The sequence below is a fragment of the Gopherus flavomarginatus genome, chromosome 2, assembly GCF_025201925.1.
Source record: "Gopherus flavomarginatus isolate rGopFla2 chromosome 2, rGopFla2.mat.asm, whole genome shotgun sequence".
NCBI lineage: Eukaryota > Metazoa > Chordata > Testudines > Testudinidae > Gopherus > Gopherus flavomarginatus.
In genome coordinates this window covers 188,941,767-188,959,613 of record NC_066618.1, presented here as the reverse complement: position 1 = coordinate 188,959,613, position 17,847 = coordinate 188,941,767, and the positions used below count along the sequence as shown (strand labels likewise).

Below are 17,847 nucleotides of genomic sequence, written 5' to 3'. Positions count from 1 at the left end.
GTGTTACATAGTTAATGTTAATATGATAACCTGAACTTTTGCATTTGAGTGTTCAAAATAACATAATTAATATTCCGTTAATCATATGGGTTTTTACATAAGAAAGAGTGTTTAAGTGCACTAGTCAAGTGGCAAGTGTCTATTTTACAGTGGTGGGTATAGTCTGAGCCTGGGAGTTCAGTGGTTAGAGTCAGTCCCTGGGCAGAAGGAAACTCAGTTGGAACTCTTGACTATAGTCGAGACCTGACCAACCCCTTCTTTCCCATGCCAGCAGCCAGTTCCCCTCCCTTGGCCAGTCTTCTTGCTGTGAATTGCCCCTTTCGTCACATGGGAATAAGGAGGAGGCTTGTGGCTAAGAGGACCAGCATCTTCTGGGAACTGGGATTTCCTGGTACAGAGCTATAATAATAGCCACAGGGCATGAATGCTGGTGGATGCCTACTTGGGAAGCTGTTTCAATAGGTACAGAGATGGTGAGGTTGTGGAGAGCTCATGTTGAAGAGGAGAGAATGAGGAAGGGAGATGGATCCAAAGGAGAAGGAGAGCCTTGTAGGGAGAGGGGGGAGGAATCGACCCTAAAGTATCCACTCTCAGTACTTCATGCAGTCTTCTGAGGATGAGCATGTTTGACTTAAAGGATGGAAAATTAAATCAAATTATTACTGTTGGTAACAATGAAATGCAGGAAGGCCTGTGAATTTAAAATCTCCAATAACTGCCTACAGCATATAACCTTTCATCTTGGAATAGTTTTCTGCAGTTATTTTTGGAAGAGTCTAATTTGATTTTATTGTGTCATGCCTATTATTTATTCTTGCTAGGAATAGGTCGACAAGCTGAAGACCTCACTGCTGAGCAAAATCGGCTTGCTGTAAAGTAAGAATTTACTTCTCTCACTCAGCGTGTCTTTAACCTCATCTAAGTGATAGTGGTCTGTGGGGTTTTTAATTCCTCCCTGACTCATTACCAGGAGTCAGATTTTCAAAATCATTGTTAATGTAGGTACTGCCTGCAATCCATGCAGTGCCAGAGGTGGATGCTTTAATACTCATTAAGGTAATTCTTTTTGTGATGTTCATGTCCCAACCACCCACACATGAGTTCTTCATTTCCCCCCGACTAACTGTATACCAAGAGAGCCCTTGTTTCTCCAAGGCCTGGTTTAGACCCTGATTCAGCAAAGTACTTAAGCACGTGCTTAAATCCCATTAACTTTTATGGGTGCCTAAAGTGTAGCGCCTGCTTATGTGCTTGGTTGAACCAGGCCCTTTAATAAAGTTGTGCTGCTTGGATTTTCAGGCTTTCGTCTACCCCTTCATTGTGGTCTGCTATCTTTCACATTAGAGTACGTGTACCCCGCCCCCATCAATAGCTACATCAAAGCACTAACCCATGTTAAAACAGCAGGGATGAAGTTTGCTTCTGACACTTCAGATGCTGCTGGGTTATTATTTTTTAACCTACTACCAGCAGTTTCTGGACACTGATGCATGTTTCTCCTCCATCTCTTCATCTTCCAAGTACAAACTTTGATACTACAGATTTCACTGTTTACCAAAAGAAAGCGGATGCTGCTTATCTATTACAAACATTTCCCCCCACCCCAATCTTATTTTAATTCCACTCTAATTGTGGAATGAAAGCAAAATCTTTTTTGAATAGGCCGAAAGTTACAGCAGTAACTAACTTTGATCCTTGTGCTTAATAAATTTGAAACTTTGCTTGGGGCAAAATAATTAGTTCCTCAGTTTTCAAGGTTTAACTGTGAGCCATTGAAAAATTTACCTAATTATTAGATGATGGAACTATGATTGTCATCTCTTGAAAAACGAAAGTTTGTAGGGAGGTTTATATAACATTTCTGCTGTGACCCATTGCTTTATGTCTCCATTTATCGTTTAGTATAGAGCTGGCTTTAAAAATGTAGAGTACTCATAATTGAGGTTCTGTTGTATGTAAAGTTTTAAATATACTCTGAATAATAATTCATGGAATTGGCAAAATAGTACACAGTGTAATTCAAAAGCTTATCAAAAGTACCCATGGAACTCTTTGCTGTATTTTACCTTGTTCTGTTTTGTGTGTGGATGTTTTGACAGAATAAGACCGTCCTTACTGGAATATTTGAGCTATCTCCTCAATTTTATGAGTGTAATAGCTGGACCTTGCAGCAATTACAAGGACTATATAGCCTTCATTGAAGGGAGGCATGTGCATATGAAACTTTTAGAAGTGAACTGGAAGCAAAAGGGTTATGACAGACTTCCTGATCCTTCTCCAACTGTAAGTTTTGAAAAGCCAAGTATTTATTGCAAAGGGCTAGAGAATACTGCTTTGCATGTCTGATTCCTATAACTGCACCTCATTTAAAACCAAACAAGGAAAACTGCTTGGGGTATTGTGCCAGAAAATATAACTGTTTTCTGCTGTTTGTGTTGATAACAAAGCTAGGGTGATGAGGGTTGGCATCATCCCTTTGTTCAGAAGAGCACATAGCAGCTCGTTGGTTGGTGAACATCATATGTGTAAGTCTCTCTGTTCACAGTGGGAACATACTGTAGTTTCTGATTATTACGAATTGTAATTCAGACTTAGACAAAAGAGAGAGAACATTTTACAAAAGAGAAAAATACTAAATGAAAAAACTATTGTACTGTAAAGGACATGTTGGAAGCAGGAATCATAATTGATTAATTACTGTAAATTGCCCAGATGCATTTCAAGGAAACCTGGTGACTGTCTTAAAGTATCTTTGAAGCCATCTTTTAAGTCTGAAAAAGATAAATCCATTGCAAGAACTTTATCATTTTTGTTTTATATTATTAAATATTAACTGGATAATCCCACAAGTGGCATTCATGTATTGCAGAAAAATGCATGGGCTAGATTCCAATGTTACATTGGAGTGACTGGATTTATACCTTTGTAACTGACTGAGAGCAGAATTTGGTTCTGCATATTCTCTCTGTAATGTGGAATATGTATATATACAGGGCCTCATCCTGATCTCTCACTGATGAAATCTGCCGACAGTGTAAGTGAAGTCAGAATCAGGCCCACATTGTGTCACTTGCATAAATTATATATATGTAGTATAAAAAATTTAGTATTTTTCTTTAAAAAGTTAAGCTTTAAAAGGACATTATGCATTAAAGTTTTACTATATAGGGAATGCATGTTAAAAAAGGTTTTTAGGAGCTAAAACTGAGTTAGTTACATCAGTATTTAAATAATAATGGTATATTGGTTTTTATTCTCCTGATATTAGGCGTTTACTCTTACGGATTCACCTATTTGCAATTTGAATGTATGAGTGAATCTGTTTATTCATGATGGAAATGTGAAAGCCAGTTACAAAGCATTCACCCATAGCTTACACCTATAATTCTGATTTCTGGAGTGCTAGGGCACTAACTACACATTCTTAAAATATATATTTGCTAGGTTAGGTGCAGGACAGTATCTGTCTAAGTCATTTTGAGAGGCACTTTCAGACAACTTAATGGGAGTGATGGGAAGAACCTAGATATATAACAATCTAATTGTACTGGAAATCAGAATATTTTGTGCTTCCAGCAGGAATCCAGTAATCAGTTCCTGTGCTTAACTGCACAGACAGGGAAACTCTCTGTTTCCCATCTTAGTTCTCTATCCTCAGGCACTTCCAGCAGATCATGTACAGTGCTTAGATGAAAGAACATGACCCATTTTAGATCTGAATAATTCTTTTATTTCTATTTGTAAGATTAATTAGTAAAATATGTTAAAGCCAACTTTGCATGGCTTTCACTGATTCATTATACCAGCTGGTCCTTGTTACAAATTAATTATGAGGAAAAGGAAGCTGTTATTAGCTGTTACCAGTCTCGTTGGGTCTTTAGTCAATTTATTTTTCTAAGTGGGAAGCATTATTTTGCTTTTAGTCTATTCTGATAAATTATCACATCAATGTTTTATTATTTATTGTGCTTTTCAGGGGGCTGTGATATACAAACTGTGTATCACATTTGTATCTCTCCTTTTGTTCTTGACACTTACCAAGACCTATCCTGTTTCATACATTGTTGATAGCCAGTTTATCAATAACACATCCTTCTTGTCAAGACTTGGCTACCTGTATATCGTTATGCAAGCATCGAAGCCAAAATATTACTTTGCATGGACATTAGGTAAGGATGACTAAATGGCTTATTTTGTGTCCAAATAAATTTAATACATAAACAATGGGGTATATGAAATTGTCCTAACACATTTTTTTGTAAATTTGGGGCCCAATCCTGCAATTCCCACAGCACCCCTCCATCTGTGCAGAGGCCCCCTGAAACCAGTGCATACAACAATCCATCTGTGCCCTGCCAGTTGCAAAAGGGAAGAGATTTGACATACTATGGGTATATTGACTATAAATCTCAAAAGGACACTGTCAAATAGCGTAGGCCAGAAGTTTGATTTACTTTAAAACTGTTGTCAATTGTCAGCAAATGCCGCCCAGCCCCACATACCTGGAGGCAGATCCTCAGCTGATGTCAGTTATTATAGCTCCATCGAACTCATTGAGGAGTATGTGACCTCTGGAATATAGATGTGTAATATAATTGGTGTGAGTATGGGTGTGTGTATGTAACATCTTCCCCTTACACCTGGACCTTGTTAATTGTACCTACTATCAGAGGGGTAGCCGTGTTAGTCTGGATCTGTAAAAGCAGCAAAGAGTCCTGTGGCACCTTATAGACTAACAGACATATTGGAGCTTGAGCTTTCGTGGGTGAATACCCACTTCGTCGGATGCATGGTATTCACCCTCGAAAGCTCATGTTCCAATACGTCTGTTAGTCTATAAGGTGCCACAGGACTCTTTGCTAATTGTACCTAAATTACTTTTATTGGCATTCTTAATACCTTAAGAAGAAAAGATTGTATCCTTTGTGCCAGGATTGTATTTCCTGGTCCCAATCCTGTACTGCTCTCGTGCAGATGGGGACTCATGGAGCCTGTGGTCACCCTGGTAGTTACAAAGCCATTGTAAATGTGAACCAGCCTATCCAAAGCTTTCTTAGGGACTTGTCTATAACTAGAAAGTTGTCCCGCTTTAATTATTCTAGGGAATAGGCTATGCCAGCATAAGTCACCTTTATACCAGTATAACTGCATCCATATTAGGGGTTGTACTGGTATGATTATATTGCTAAAAAATCACACCCCTAACTCCCAATTATACTGGTACAAAATCTGTATGTGGACCTAGCCTCGTTTAGTCCTCATTTCCTGTGGGTGACAATCCTACACCCTTATTTGCAAGGGAGAAAGAAAACAGGGTATGGGCGGAGATAAGGATGGTCAGAGTGGACTAATTGACCTCTAACCCTGCTCTCCCCATTCACTTGGGTACAGAGTAGCCATAAGGCAGAAAAAGAGTTCTGTCTGCTATACTGAAGAGATAGCTCACCTGAATAGGATGAGGAATAGTACTGTCTGCTCAGGTGTAAAACTCCCTGGCTAATCAGTCTTGTAAAATTCTTCTAATTCACTCACCTGAAGCAAGCAACTTTTCATGGCCAGATAAAGTTGTTACATTATCAACAGTCATTGCTATGATAATGGATAGCCATTGCCATGATAATGGATAGTCAAGGGCTTTGGTCATAAATGTTAATACAGTTGAACCTCAGATTTACAAACACCTCAGAAATGGAGGTTGTTCATAACTCTGAAATGTTCATAACTCTGAACAAAACATTATGGTTCTTTCAAAAGTTTAAAACTGAACTTTGACTTAATACAGCTTTGAAACTTTACTGTGCATAAGAAAACTGTTGCTTTTAACCATCTTAATTTAAATGAAACAAGCACAGAAACAGTTTCCTTATATTGTCAAATATTTTTTTTACACTTTCCCTTTTTTTTTTGTAGTTTGTTTTTAACCCAGTACTGTACTGTATTAGCTTTTTTTGGGGGGGTGGGGGTGGGGTTCTTCTTCTGCCTGATTGTGTACTTCCAGTTCCAAATGAGGTGTGTGGTTGACCGGTCAGTAGTAACTCTGGTGTTTGTAACTCTGACGTTTTACTTGTAACAGTTTTGCAAGGCTATATTCAATGTATTTCTTCCAATTTTGTCTTTATTAAGAGAAAATTCAGCAAAGAGGGAAATATCGGGTAACACTGAGAGAAGGAAATAATAGAGGCAAACAATAGCTGTGAAACAGTATCTGAATACACTTGCAAACCTTGAGTGGCTTTTAGTATGTAGCTACTCTAAACACCTAAAAATACAAGGCTTTTAAGAAACTCTGTGTTACTAGTAACACCGTAAGTTGTTGTATTGGAAAGCATTTAATACAATTTACTTTCCAACAATTAGGGTGAGGAAGATTGATCCTGTGTGTCAGGCATTGGACTTGGACTCAAGAGGACTCTGTTCCCAGCTCTACTTGAGACTTCTTGTATAAGCTTGAGCAAGTCACTCGTGATTATTCAGAAGGTTGAGACCTATTGTCTGCATGTCTTTGTGCACATCAGTTTACTATAAATTGAGCATTTGCTTGCGCTAGTGCATATTTAGATCAATTTGTGCAGCCAAAGAATTTGTATAGACCTTGGTCTTCAACCTTTAAAAATCACTCTCATATTACTGTGGCTAAATTTCCTTATATGTAAAAGGCAGAGAGGTCATATTCTTGTCCACCTCACACCAGTGTTTGGAAGCTAAATGAATTAGCTGAAGTGAAGGTCACTGAGATGCTCAGATGGAAAGAACTTTATAAGTGTAAAGCATCCTTACTATTTCACTGCTAAATTGTCCCCCACCCCCACTTTACTCTTGGATAATGAAAATAGACCATTTGTTTTTGCTTGTTCTTTTACAACCTTATTTCATGCTACCCTATTGAAATGCAAACACAGCTAGGGCATGTTTGAAACCAAAACATGTTTCCAATGATATTTTAAAAGGAAATAAAAAACAGTTATATTAAATTTTATGTAAACTGCCCACAGAAGACCCCCCACTTCCAATTCACGCACCTAAAATTGTTTCCTTTAACAAAACCTAAATTTTGGTTGTAAACCACATACTACTTCCTTTAATTAAATGACATTAGCCTTCAGGATTATTGGGCAGATCCCAGGCAGAGTAAAAGCAAAGGGTTTTCTGACTGTTCACCCAAGAAAAATAGCCTGTGTTGCAAAATATTAGAATAACTCTCATATCCCAGTGCAGCAATGTAAACACCATTATACTGAGATCACTGTCTACAAACTCTTCGAATTTATTGATAGTTAAACCTGTTAAACTGAGGTGAGAACTTGAAACAAGGGTTCTTATTTTCCCCCTGAAAAATGGATACCATCTTTCTCCGTGTTTTGGATATAAACAACCTCCTTTTCAGCAGCATTGACTAGAACAACAGCTCCCAAGTGGGACTGATGTCAGTGGGTTTCATTCTCAGCTTCTAGTGGGCCACAGGAAGCACACAGACAAGATCTTTCAGTGTTGCTACTACGTATATATGTGGAAATGAGGCAGGACACACACAAAGGAAACATGGGATGGTTGAAAGGATGTATAATAGTGTGTTGAGTGGGAGGGATGAAATCTTAGGAGGAGATAGGGGGATATAAAACACTTCTGTAAGGAAAGGGAGAATCAAACATTCCCAGAAGGGAGCAAGCCAGAAAGGCCTATAAAAAAGAAAGTAGTAAATGGCTTGGATTTTAGGGTGGGGAATGTGTTTCTTTGGCTATCAATTTATGTAATATTGAGAATGAATTTGATTGGTGTCCAAAAATAACTTCAAACTAACACTCCATTTCACCCATCCCCATATGTACTTTTCTTTACTGAAAGGGAAAGGTGAGAAAGACTGCGTTTGCTGAATAGAAAAGATCACCAAAATCTGCTGCACAAAGGCATAAATATCTGGAACTGGGAGAGGAGCATCATGGAAGGGGATAGAAAAGGGACTCTGAGCATTCAGATTAAGGCTGTGATAAAGTGCAGGAAAGTAATAAGTGGAAGCAAATGGTTGGGATTGGTATATGTGTAATAGAAATGGCTTTGGGATAATAAATCATTCAGAGAAATAATTTATTTTAGTTGGATATAGGTTTAGGTTATTAGAAAGCTGGAAAAATGTGGGTATAAAGTAGAAACATTATTAGAGAGAGATTGCCTTTGGACTTATGATTTGACATAATCTTGGAGACTGTGGAAAGATCTTGTGAGTTTTGGGAAAGCATGCTTTGTCTAGTGGTGGGCGAGGCTTCTTTTATCTATGTTGCAGATCCAAGCAACAAAATGGCATGATTCCTCCCCACCCTTTTCAGTTAAGCTGTCTGTTGTGTGGAATAGGGCATTATATAATCATTTAATAAAACTGCTGATAAGCAGTTGCTGTTTCCAGAAAAGGACAGTCATGCTATTGTGTGAGGCACACTGCAGAATTCCTCCAGATTCATGAAAAAATAGAAAATTCAAGCACTGTGGTTGGTAGCATTAAACACTGGAACTTAACTGTAAACTTGACTAAGGCTTAAAATACTTAGTAGTAAAAAACATTTAGACCTGAATTGCACAATCTGATAGCAACTAACCAAATAGGGTTAAATTCTGGCCCCATTAAAGTTAATGGCAATCCTCCCATTAGATTTCAGTAGGTCCAGGATTTTACCAGTAATTTGAGAACTGAAAGGTGGCAATTCTTCTGCACTCCAGAGTACTTTATGCTGCATCCAAACCACTTTTGCACTGGGGCTAACAGACCTGTTATAATATCAGACATTGGAATGTCCACCTTTGCCTTTAATTAGGCGGTGCAGCCTGTGGAGACTAAAAGTCTCAGCATTTTATTGGGATCAAGAAGTAGTGGTGCAGTTTGACGTGTATGTGTAGGAGTTGATTCCCTTCTGCATGGAGCACAGTTCTTCAAGGGGTTCTCTTGCAGCAGCATAAAGGGCAGGATAGGGCTGGAAGATTTATGCCTGTACAGATCCCCCAGTTCTTGGCTCTGTGAATACATTGGCAGCAAAGACGCTACTTCAGCCATTGTCTACAGCCATGTCCACTCCTCAGCCTGGGGAGGGACATATTTGGCCTTCCTGCAAACATACTTAACACACAGCCAGCAACCAATGTTTGGTTGGCACGCGAATTGTCCCGATGTTTTGCACTCCAGCGCACAGGCAGAGGGGGCTCATGCCCCCAACTCAGCCCCGGCTCCACCCCCTCCCTGCCCCATTGGATCCCTCGCCAAATCCCCGCCCTGGCCCCGCCTCTTCCCCAAGGACTCCACATTCCTCCTCCTCCTCCCTCCCTCCCAGGCTTGCGCAAATCAGCTGTATGTGGGAGGCGAAGGTGAGCTGGTGCGGTGAGAGGCAGGGAGGGGAGCTGCCGGTGGGTGCTCAGCTCCCACTAATTTTTCCTATGCACTGGAGGCTTTTTTTTTTTGCTCTGCCGGCCAGGGCCGGCTCCAGGCATCAGCTTAGCAAGCAGGTGCTTGGGGCGGCCACTCCAGAGAGGGGTGGCAGGTCCAGCTATTTGGCGGAGGGTCCCTCACTCCCAGTCGGAGCGAAGGACCTCCCGCTGAATTGCCGCAGATCGCGATCGCGGTTTCTTTTTTTTTTTTTTTTTGGCTGCTTGGCACGGCAAAACCCCTGGAGCTGGCCCTGCTGCCGGCAATCCCCTACCCCACCCCCCCGTGTCCTGATATTTCATCTCTCTCATCTGGTCACCCTAGTTGCATCTCATGATTTGGGCCTATGGTATTGTAGCACGCAGAAAGCCTGAACAGTAGTAGACATTAAGGATAGAAGGGACTAAATATAAATTTTCTTATTTAGTTCTAGCAATCTGGCACCAGCAGCGAGCACTTGTTATAGATCTAGTAGCAGACACTTTCTTGTTCGATAAAAAGAAGTATAACAACAAGCAGGGTTGTTTTTAGATTGTTAGGATCAGAAATCAAGACTTAAAAGCTTCTGTTTCCAGAAGCTTGTCAGTGAAGTGGAAGATTAAGGGAAAGGTCCATATTTTTCTGGCTAGAATACTGCTTTTAGATTAGACTGCATCCCTGAGTTGTACTTCAGGGTTATCCCTGAATTTGTACCTAATCTCATAACACTTTGTAAGAGAGACCAAGACCAATTTTGAATCCAGAGACAGAAATGCTGACTTCATTTAAAAAAAATTTAAAGCTCAGCTTTATCTTCAGTTTTCTTGATCAGGTTTGTCATTTATAATGGAATTAGGCGGAAAAATCTAGCAGTGTTTATACTTTCTTTTTTTCCTTCCAATATTTATAGGCTTGCCTGTATTTAAAGACCTAGAAGTAATGAGTCCCTCCTGTCGTCTCAGTATGCACAGAGAAAGGGCTTTTGACAGAGGCAGATTAAAAGCAGGATCCTTGAAATCCAGACCCAATTATCAGGGGGGTTCCAGAGCAAGACAGAACCCTGACTGGCTCCGTGGGAAAGAACGCAGCAAGAGCTGCAGCCCATGGAATTCCACTGGGCTTCCTGAATAAGGAAGAACCATGAGTCTTCTAGGAAGAGCATAGTATGTGAAAATGGGCTGGGTGAGTGGCCAACCTGACATGAACCAGGCCTCCATTTTTGCTTTTGGAATTATTTTCCCCTGCAACATAAGTTATTTGTACATCTCAGTATTTGATGTGCAGAGACAGTCTGGTATTAAGTGAGTTGTGAGATCAGCATGGAACTTTGTACATGGGATGTTCAAAAGTCATCGCTAAAATTTAACTTTGACTAAATCTTAATAAAAAACAGAAACTTGAATTTGAGACACGTCAGTATTTCCCCCCACAAGTACAAGGATCTAGCACAGTATCACAGATACAACCATGTGGCAAATATTGATACATTTTAATTAGGGCTGTTGATTAATTGCAGTTAACTCAAGTGATTAACTCAAAGTAATCGCGATTAAAAAAATTAATCACAATTTAAATCACACTTTTAAACAATAGAATACCAATTGAAAATTATTAAATATTTTAGATATTTTTATACATTTTCAAATATATTGATTTCAGTTAGAACATAGAATTCAGTGTATAGCGCTCACTTTATATTATGTTTACTACAAATATTGGCACTGTAAAAATGATAAAAGAAATAGTATTTTTCAGTTCACCTCATACAAGTACTGTAGTGCAGTCTCTGTCATGAAAATGCAACTTACAAATGTAGATTTTTTTTTTGTTATACAATTGAACTTAAAAACAAAACAAGGTCAAACTTTAGAGCCTACAAGTCTACTCAGTCCTACTTCTTGTTCAGCCAATCGCTCAGACAAACAAGTTTGTTTACATGTGTAGGAGATAATGCTGCCCGATTCTTGTTTACCCGAAAGTGCGAACAGGCATTTGCATGGCACTTTTGTAGCCAGCATCACAAGGTATTTACATGCCAGATATGCTAAACATTCGTATGCCCCTTCATGCTTTGGTCATCTTTCTGGAGGACATGCTTCAATGCTGATACACTGATTAAAAAATATGTTAATTAAATTTGTGACTGAACTACTTGGGGGAGAATAGTATGTCTCCTGCTCTGTGTTTTACCTGCATTCTTCCATATATTTCATGTTATAGCAGTCTCTGATGATGACCCAGCACATGTTGTTTGTTTTAAGAACACTTTCACTGCAGATCTGACAAAACACAAGGAAGGTAACAATGTGAGATTTCTAAAGATAGCTACAGCACTTGACCTCAGGTTTAAGAATTCGAAGTGCCTTCCAAAATCTGAGAGGGACGAGGTGTGGAGCATGCTTTCAGAAGTCTTAAAAAAGCAACACTCTGATGCAGAAACTACAGAACCCGAACCACCAAAATAGAAAATCAACCTTCTTCTGGTGGCATCTGACTCAGATGATGACATTGAACATATCTCGGTCCACACCGCTTTAGATCGTTATTGAGCAGAACCCATGAGCAGCATGGATGCATGTCCTCTGGAATGGTGGTTGAAGCATGAAGGGAAATATGAATCTTTAGCGCATCTGGCGCATAAATATCATACACCACCAGCTACAACAGTGCGATGCAAATACCTGTTCTCACTTTTGGGTGACATTGTAAACAAGAATCGGGCAGCATTAACTCCTGCACATATAAACAAACTTGTCTGAGCAATTGGCTGATCAAGAAATAGGACTGAATGAACTGGTAGGCGCTATAGTTTGACATTGTTTTATTTTTGAATGCAGTTTTTTTTGTGCATAATTCTACATTCTTCAATTATTATTATTATTATTATTATTATCAAGTTCTACTTTCACGATAAAGAGATTGCACTACAGTACTTGTATTAAGTTAATTGAAAAATACTATTTCTTTTATGTTTACAGTGCAAATATTTATAATAAAAATAAATGTAAAATGAGCACTGTATACTTTGTATTCTGTGTTGAAATTGAAATCAATATACATGAAAATGTGGGGAACACCCAAAATATTTAAATAAATGGTATTCTATTATTGTTTAACAGTGCAATTAATCATGGTTAATTTTTTTAATCACTTGCCAGCCCTAATTTTAATACAACCATGTTATATGTACGTTTTAGTTTCATAATGATTAGAAAAACCCTTTCTGTTCATTGTCCTTTACTAGATTTTTTTCACCCTAAGAATTTTCTTATTATTGTTTATTGAGCAGTATCATTGTGTTCAGTGTCCTACAGACATGTTAAAAAAATGACGCCTGCCACAGCCTAATTTGAATAGTTTGCATTGATGTTACAGCTGATGCAGTCAACAATGCAGCTGGCTATGGATTCAGTGGTGTTGATGATCAAGGCAATTTCCATTGGGACCTGCTATCCAACTTAAATATATGGAACATTGAGGTGAGTTAAAAGAAACAAAATCTTGGTATAATTATAGAGTGACAATTATGATGTGGCTCATTAGTCACAGGGATACATTTTTCTCTTCCAAAGGTGTGTCTAGAATTAGAGTGAATTTTATATTTTGGGCAGATAAATTGTATTGGTCACACTTCATAGGAAGGTTACATTTGTAAATAGTTTCTAAAGAGCTAATAAACAATGTTTTAATAAACTATTAATTATTGTAGTGTTCAGCAGGTCAATAAATTGCTTACAACAATGATTCATAACCATGATAGCATCTTCTATTTATGTGCTTATAACAATCTGTTATTACTATTTTTAGTATTTGTATGGCAATAGCAGGTAGAGGACCCACCTGAAATTAGGGCTCGTCTGTGCTAGGTGATGTACAAATACACAGTAGGAGACAGTCCAGGCCCCAAAGAGCATATGTTCTAAATGGCAAAGACAGACAAAGGGCAGAAGAGGAAACAGATACAGAACAGTGAGGTGACCTGACCTGGGGTCGGGAAGGAATTTTCCTCCAGGGAAGATTGGCAGAGGCCGTGGAGATTTTTCGCCTTCCTCTGCAGTGTGGGGTATGGGTCACTTGCTGGAAGATTCTCTGCACCTTGAGGTCTTCAAGCCACGATTTGAAGACTTCAATAACTCAGACATAGGTTAGGGGTTTTTTACAGGACTGGGTGGGTGAGATTCTGTGGCCTGCGTTGTGCAGGAGGTCAGACTAGGTGATTATAATAGTCCCTTAAAGTCTATGAGTCTATGAGACCTGCCCAAAGTCACAGAATATCACAGTCAGTGACAGAGCCAGAAATAGTCCAGTTACCTGGTTCAGTTCCCTATCCATTAGACCACACTGTTTCTCAGAACACCTGTAACATCTTTCTCATGCCAGTGGCATGCTTTTAGCATCCATTAGTCCCTTACAAGATATTGATAAAGGTACCCTTCCTATAAAGTGTGACCAACATATTTCCTGTTAGTTTGTCTCCTAGGATAAATATATTCTGAGTGTCAATGGCATGAGAAAACGTCTAGGAGACTGGAATAGGCCATTCCCAATTTCTCCTTCTGCAGATTTATTTTCATACAACAACAGGTGCTCTCCATCTACAATCCATTATTTATTATTTTAGAACGAAAAGCAGAAGAAACCAATGAGTTAACTGTATTGTAGCTTCTTGGTCTATCAAAAGACAGATTCTGGTAATTCAGCTCTACATTTTAGGGGCCCCTATAATTCTCAGTGGAAAAGTTGAGACCATCACTATACCCTCTGTCATAAACAGATAGTTAAGGGTTAATGTCTCTTTTACCTGTAAAGGGTTAACAAACAGTGAACCTGCAACACCTGACCAGAGGACCAATCAGGAGACAAGATACTTTCAAATCTTGGTGGAGGGAAGCCTTTGTTTGTGTTTTTTGGGTTTTGCTTAGTTCTCTCTGGGTCCTGAAAGGGACTAGACGTGCAGCCAGGTTTCTTGCCAATCTCCCTGCTACAGTCTCTTATATATTCAGAATAGTGAGTATTAAGTAGAAAAGGCGGTTATAGTCTTTTGATTGTTTTCTGTATTTGCAAATGTGTATTTTGCTGGAAGTATTTTAAATTGTATTTTTGCTGGGGGGAGGCTTCTCTCTAGTGTCTATAAGCTGAAAGACCCTGTAACTTTTACCATCTAAATTACAGAGACAACTTTTACTTTTTTTCTTTCTTTTTATTAAAAGTTTTGCTTTTTAAGACCTGTTTGATTTTTTCCCCTTGTTGATGCTCAAGGGAATTTAGTCTGTACTTACCAGGGAATTGGTGGGAGACAGGGAGAGAGAAAGGAGGGGAGGAAAGGTGGAATCCCTTTGTTTTAGATTCATGGAGCTTGAATCTGTCTATCTCTCCAGGATAGCCCAGGGAGGGAAAGCCTGGGAGGCGGAGAGAAGGGGGAGAAAAAACCTGATTTCTCTGTGTTGTGATTCAAGGAGTTTGAATCACGGTGATCTCCTAGTGTACCTAGGGCGGGAAAGATCTGGGAGGAAGAAAGGAGGGGGAAGGGAAATGGTTTATTCCCCTTTGTGTGAGACTCAAGGAATTTGGGTCTTGGGGTCCCCAGGGAAGGAGTGCCCCAAAACACTATATTTTTGCGTGGTGGCAGCTTATCAGATCTAAGCTGGTAATTAAGCTTAGAGGAATTCATGCTGGTACCCCATCTTTTGGACTCTAAGTTTCAGATTGGGGAATTATACCGTGACACTCTCTCCCTTTCATCTTCCCTTTTTTGTGCTTGTCTTAACCCTTGCCTGAGCTTGCATCCGTCACTCTTAGAGTGTTTTTCCTTGCTCCTTTTTTGCAGCATCCACAGTGGGTGCACAGCTCAAGTGTAGAAGTACTTGCAGCCAACTGCAGATGGAAATGCACACAGCTTCCCTCTTTGCCCCCAGGACCTGAGAGGGGAATCTAAAATAGATTGAAAACAGGAATGGGAGTGCTCACTGTACCAGTCATAGAGGAGGGGGAGCTGGGGAGGAATGTTGTTAAGCCGAGAGAAGCAGTGAGTTCCCCAGTACTTTAACCCATTCTCCTATCGTGTAGACCTCATGCACTCTTCCCCTCTCTGGGACATATTGGTTGTGGGGGAGGGGCTGGGGAGGGCACTTCCTTGGCAGCGTAGGAGCAATGAAGCCATATCAGCTCCAGGACCCTTGTGATGCCACAGCCTCATTTCCATTTTGAACTTCCCTTGAACTGGTGCTGTCTGATCTGGCTTGCCTTATGGAGAATGCTCCTCTAACAGCGCAACCTGTAGAAAGAGTTCCACGGAGAGGCCCTGGTGGATGGAGGGAGGTATGAAATGATGGGAGGCCATAAGTCTCAGGCTCATTTTTTTCCCCCCAGAGTTGGGCAGGCAGGGTTAAATATTAAACGGGCCCATGGGATTGTGGTTTATTAGGAAAGTTTAAAAAGCTAATTTTTTTTTAAGCTGGTGACTTGAGGCGGGGGAGAGAGGAAGAGATAAATGATTCAGGAGGCACCTAATTGTGCTTGATGTTAGTCTAAATAAGTGTCCTCTCGCTACTAGTCCTTCCTTTCCCTTCTTGCCTTTGGTTTGTAATGCTCACTTGTTGCACCTTGCCTTTAATGGGACTGTGAGCTCTCTAGGGCCAGGACAGCATGTTCCTGAATATTTGTATGTCACCTATCATGGTGGAAACCCTCTCCTGAGAGATTCTTTTAGGCACTACTATATAGTACATGTCAAATAGTAAGAGCCACTTACGTGCGTAAAGCACATCTGCATTTGAGCCGATTGCTAAATATGACTGTGGTTGCACCATTTGGTTATGGCCAGGTGAAAATACACTCAGTGCAGGTAGCAGACTGTCAATTAGGAAGTGCTGTGAAGTCTTTTAGGCACAGTGAAAGATTAAGTATGTGTGGAAGGCATCAGAGATTTGAGGTAACTTCATCATTGATCCCCTCTATGGTCTGCCCAAAGAATGCCCTCTCAGGGCTCAGGTTGTAGCCAGAACCTCTCTCTCGGCAGGAGCCCACATCCATCTCCCTTATGACCAGGGATTTAGGCTAGCAGACTCCTTGCAGTCACTCCAGCAGGTCTGACCAAAAGCCCAGCCCCTACACTTGCTTTCTTTCCAAGGGCTATGGCCAGGGATTATATGTTGCAGATGGATCCTTCACAGCAGAGTACATTTATTTATTTATTTAAGAATGAAAACATAAAAAGGTCTAATGCATACTAAGTGTACCCAGGAGGAGTCTGGCAGGTCAGAATCCTTCCAACCCTTCAGTAGGGCAGGGTCCCCTTTGGATAAAAGACTCATGTCTGTTTGTTGAATCAAAAACAAGGTTCTTCTGTCAGGATAAACTCAGCCTTTTACATCAAAGGCCCTTTCTGTGTCTCCTTGCCTCTGGGACCTGTCTGAACCAGTATATGCAAACCACCCCAGGGGGTGGTATTTCTCTGGAGCTATTTATAGTCCCAGGAACTGCAGTAATTATGCCCAGTGTTTTTTGTTTCTGGAGGAGCTTTTGTAACCTTCCTGCATGGAGTGGAATACACACCCGAGCTCACAATGATCCATATAACCTTCACGAAGTTAATACAGTAGTCCCCAAAAGATACTACATGTGGCTGCAATATCTGTAACAGAAGGTTTGAGGAGAACCCTGTCAGAGAGCATTCCATGTTGACAGCCAGCTTGACTGGCTGCTCTCTCAGAAACACAGAGGGAAAAAAAATCAGTGCTTGCCAAGTGAAAAAGGACAACATTAATATAAATAAGGAAATACAGTTCCTTTCTCTAACTGGAACTATAATGCAATTAAGTTGTGTTTGTCAATTAGGGTTATTTTAATTTAACCCTTAAAATACTGATGAAGGTTGCTCTAACCTCCAGTATTTTGGACTGAGGTGCAAAAGCACTCAAGTACTCCTTTTTGTCCCCTCTCCTGCCTTACTCCAGTTCACACTTCCCTTGACTCTCTTAGAAGACCTTGTGAGCTTTGAAAGAGCCCTTTGACCTTCTACTGGCATTGGTACAACTGCTGCTGGAATACTGTGTCCATTTCTTGTACCCACAGTTCAAGAAGGGTGTTGATAAATTGGAGAGGGTTCAGAGAAGAGCCACAAGAATGATTAAAGGTTTAGAAAACATACTTTCCAGTGATAGATTCAAAGAGCTCAATCTATTTAGCATAACAAAGCGAAGGTTAAGAGGTGACTTCATTACAGTCTATAAGTATGTACATGGGGAACAAATATTTAACAATGGGCTCTTCAGTTTAGCAGAGAAAGATGTAATGCTCCATGGCTGGAAATTGAAGCTAGACAAATTGAGGCTGAAAATAAGGCATACATTTTTTACGGTGAGAGTACTTTACCATTGGAACAATTTACCAGGGGCATGGTAGATTCTCCATCACTGACAATTTTTAAATCAAGACTGGATGTTTTTCTAAAAGATCTGCTC

General features: G+C 40.0%; 1 protein-coding gene across 2 annotated transcripts in view; it reads left to right on the top strand.

The window, feature by feature from the left end:
• MBOAT1 (membrane bound O-acyltransferase domain containing 1) overlaps positions 1 to 17,847 on the top strand; it is an 82,285-nt gene that overhangs the window by 54,367 nt on the left and 10,071 nt on the right. For both annotated transcript variants that reach the window (XM_050942305.1, XM_050942306.1), the window contains exons 6-9: positions 822 to 876; positions 2,100 to 2,283; positions 3,977 to 4,169; positions 12,761 to 12,864. In XM_050942305.1, the coding sequence (XP_050798262.1) occupies positions 822 to 876; positions 2,100 to 2,283; positions 3,977 to 4,169; positions 12,761 to 12,864 (536 nt within the window). The remainder of the gene's footprint in view (positions 1 to 821; positions 877 to 2,099; positions 2,284 to 3,976; positions 4,170 to 12,760; positions 12,865 to 17,847) is intronic.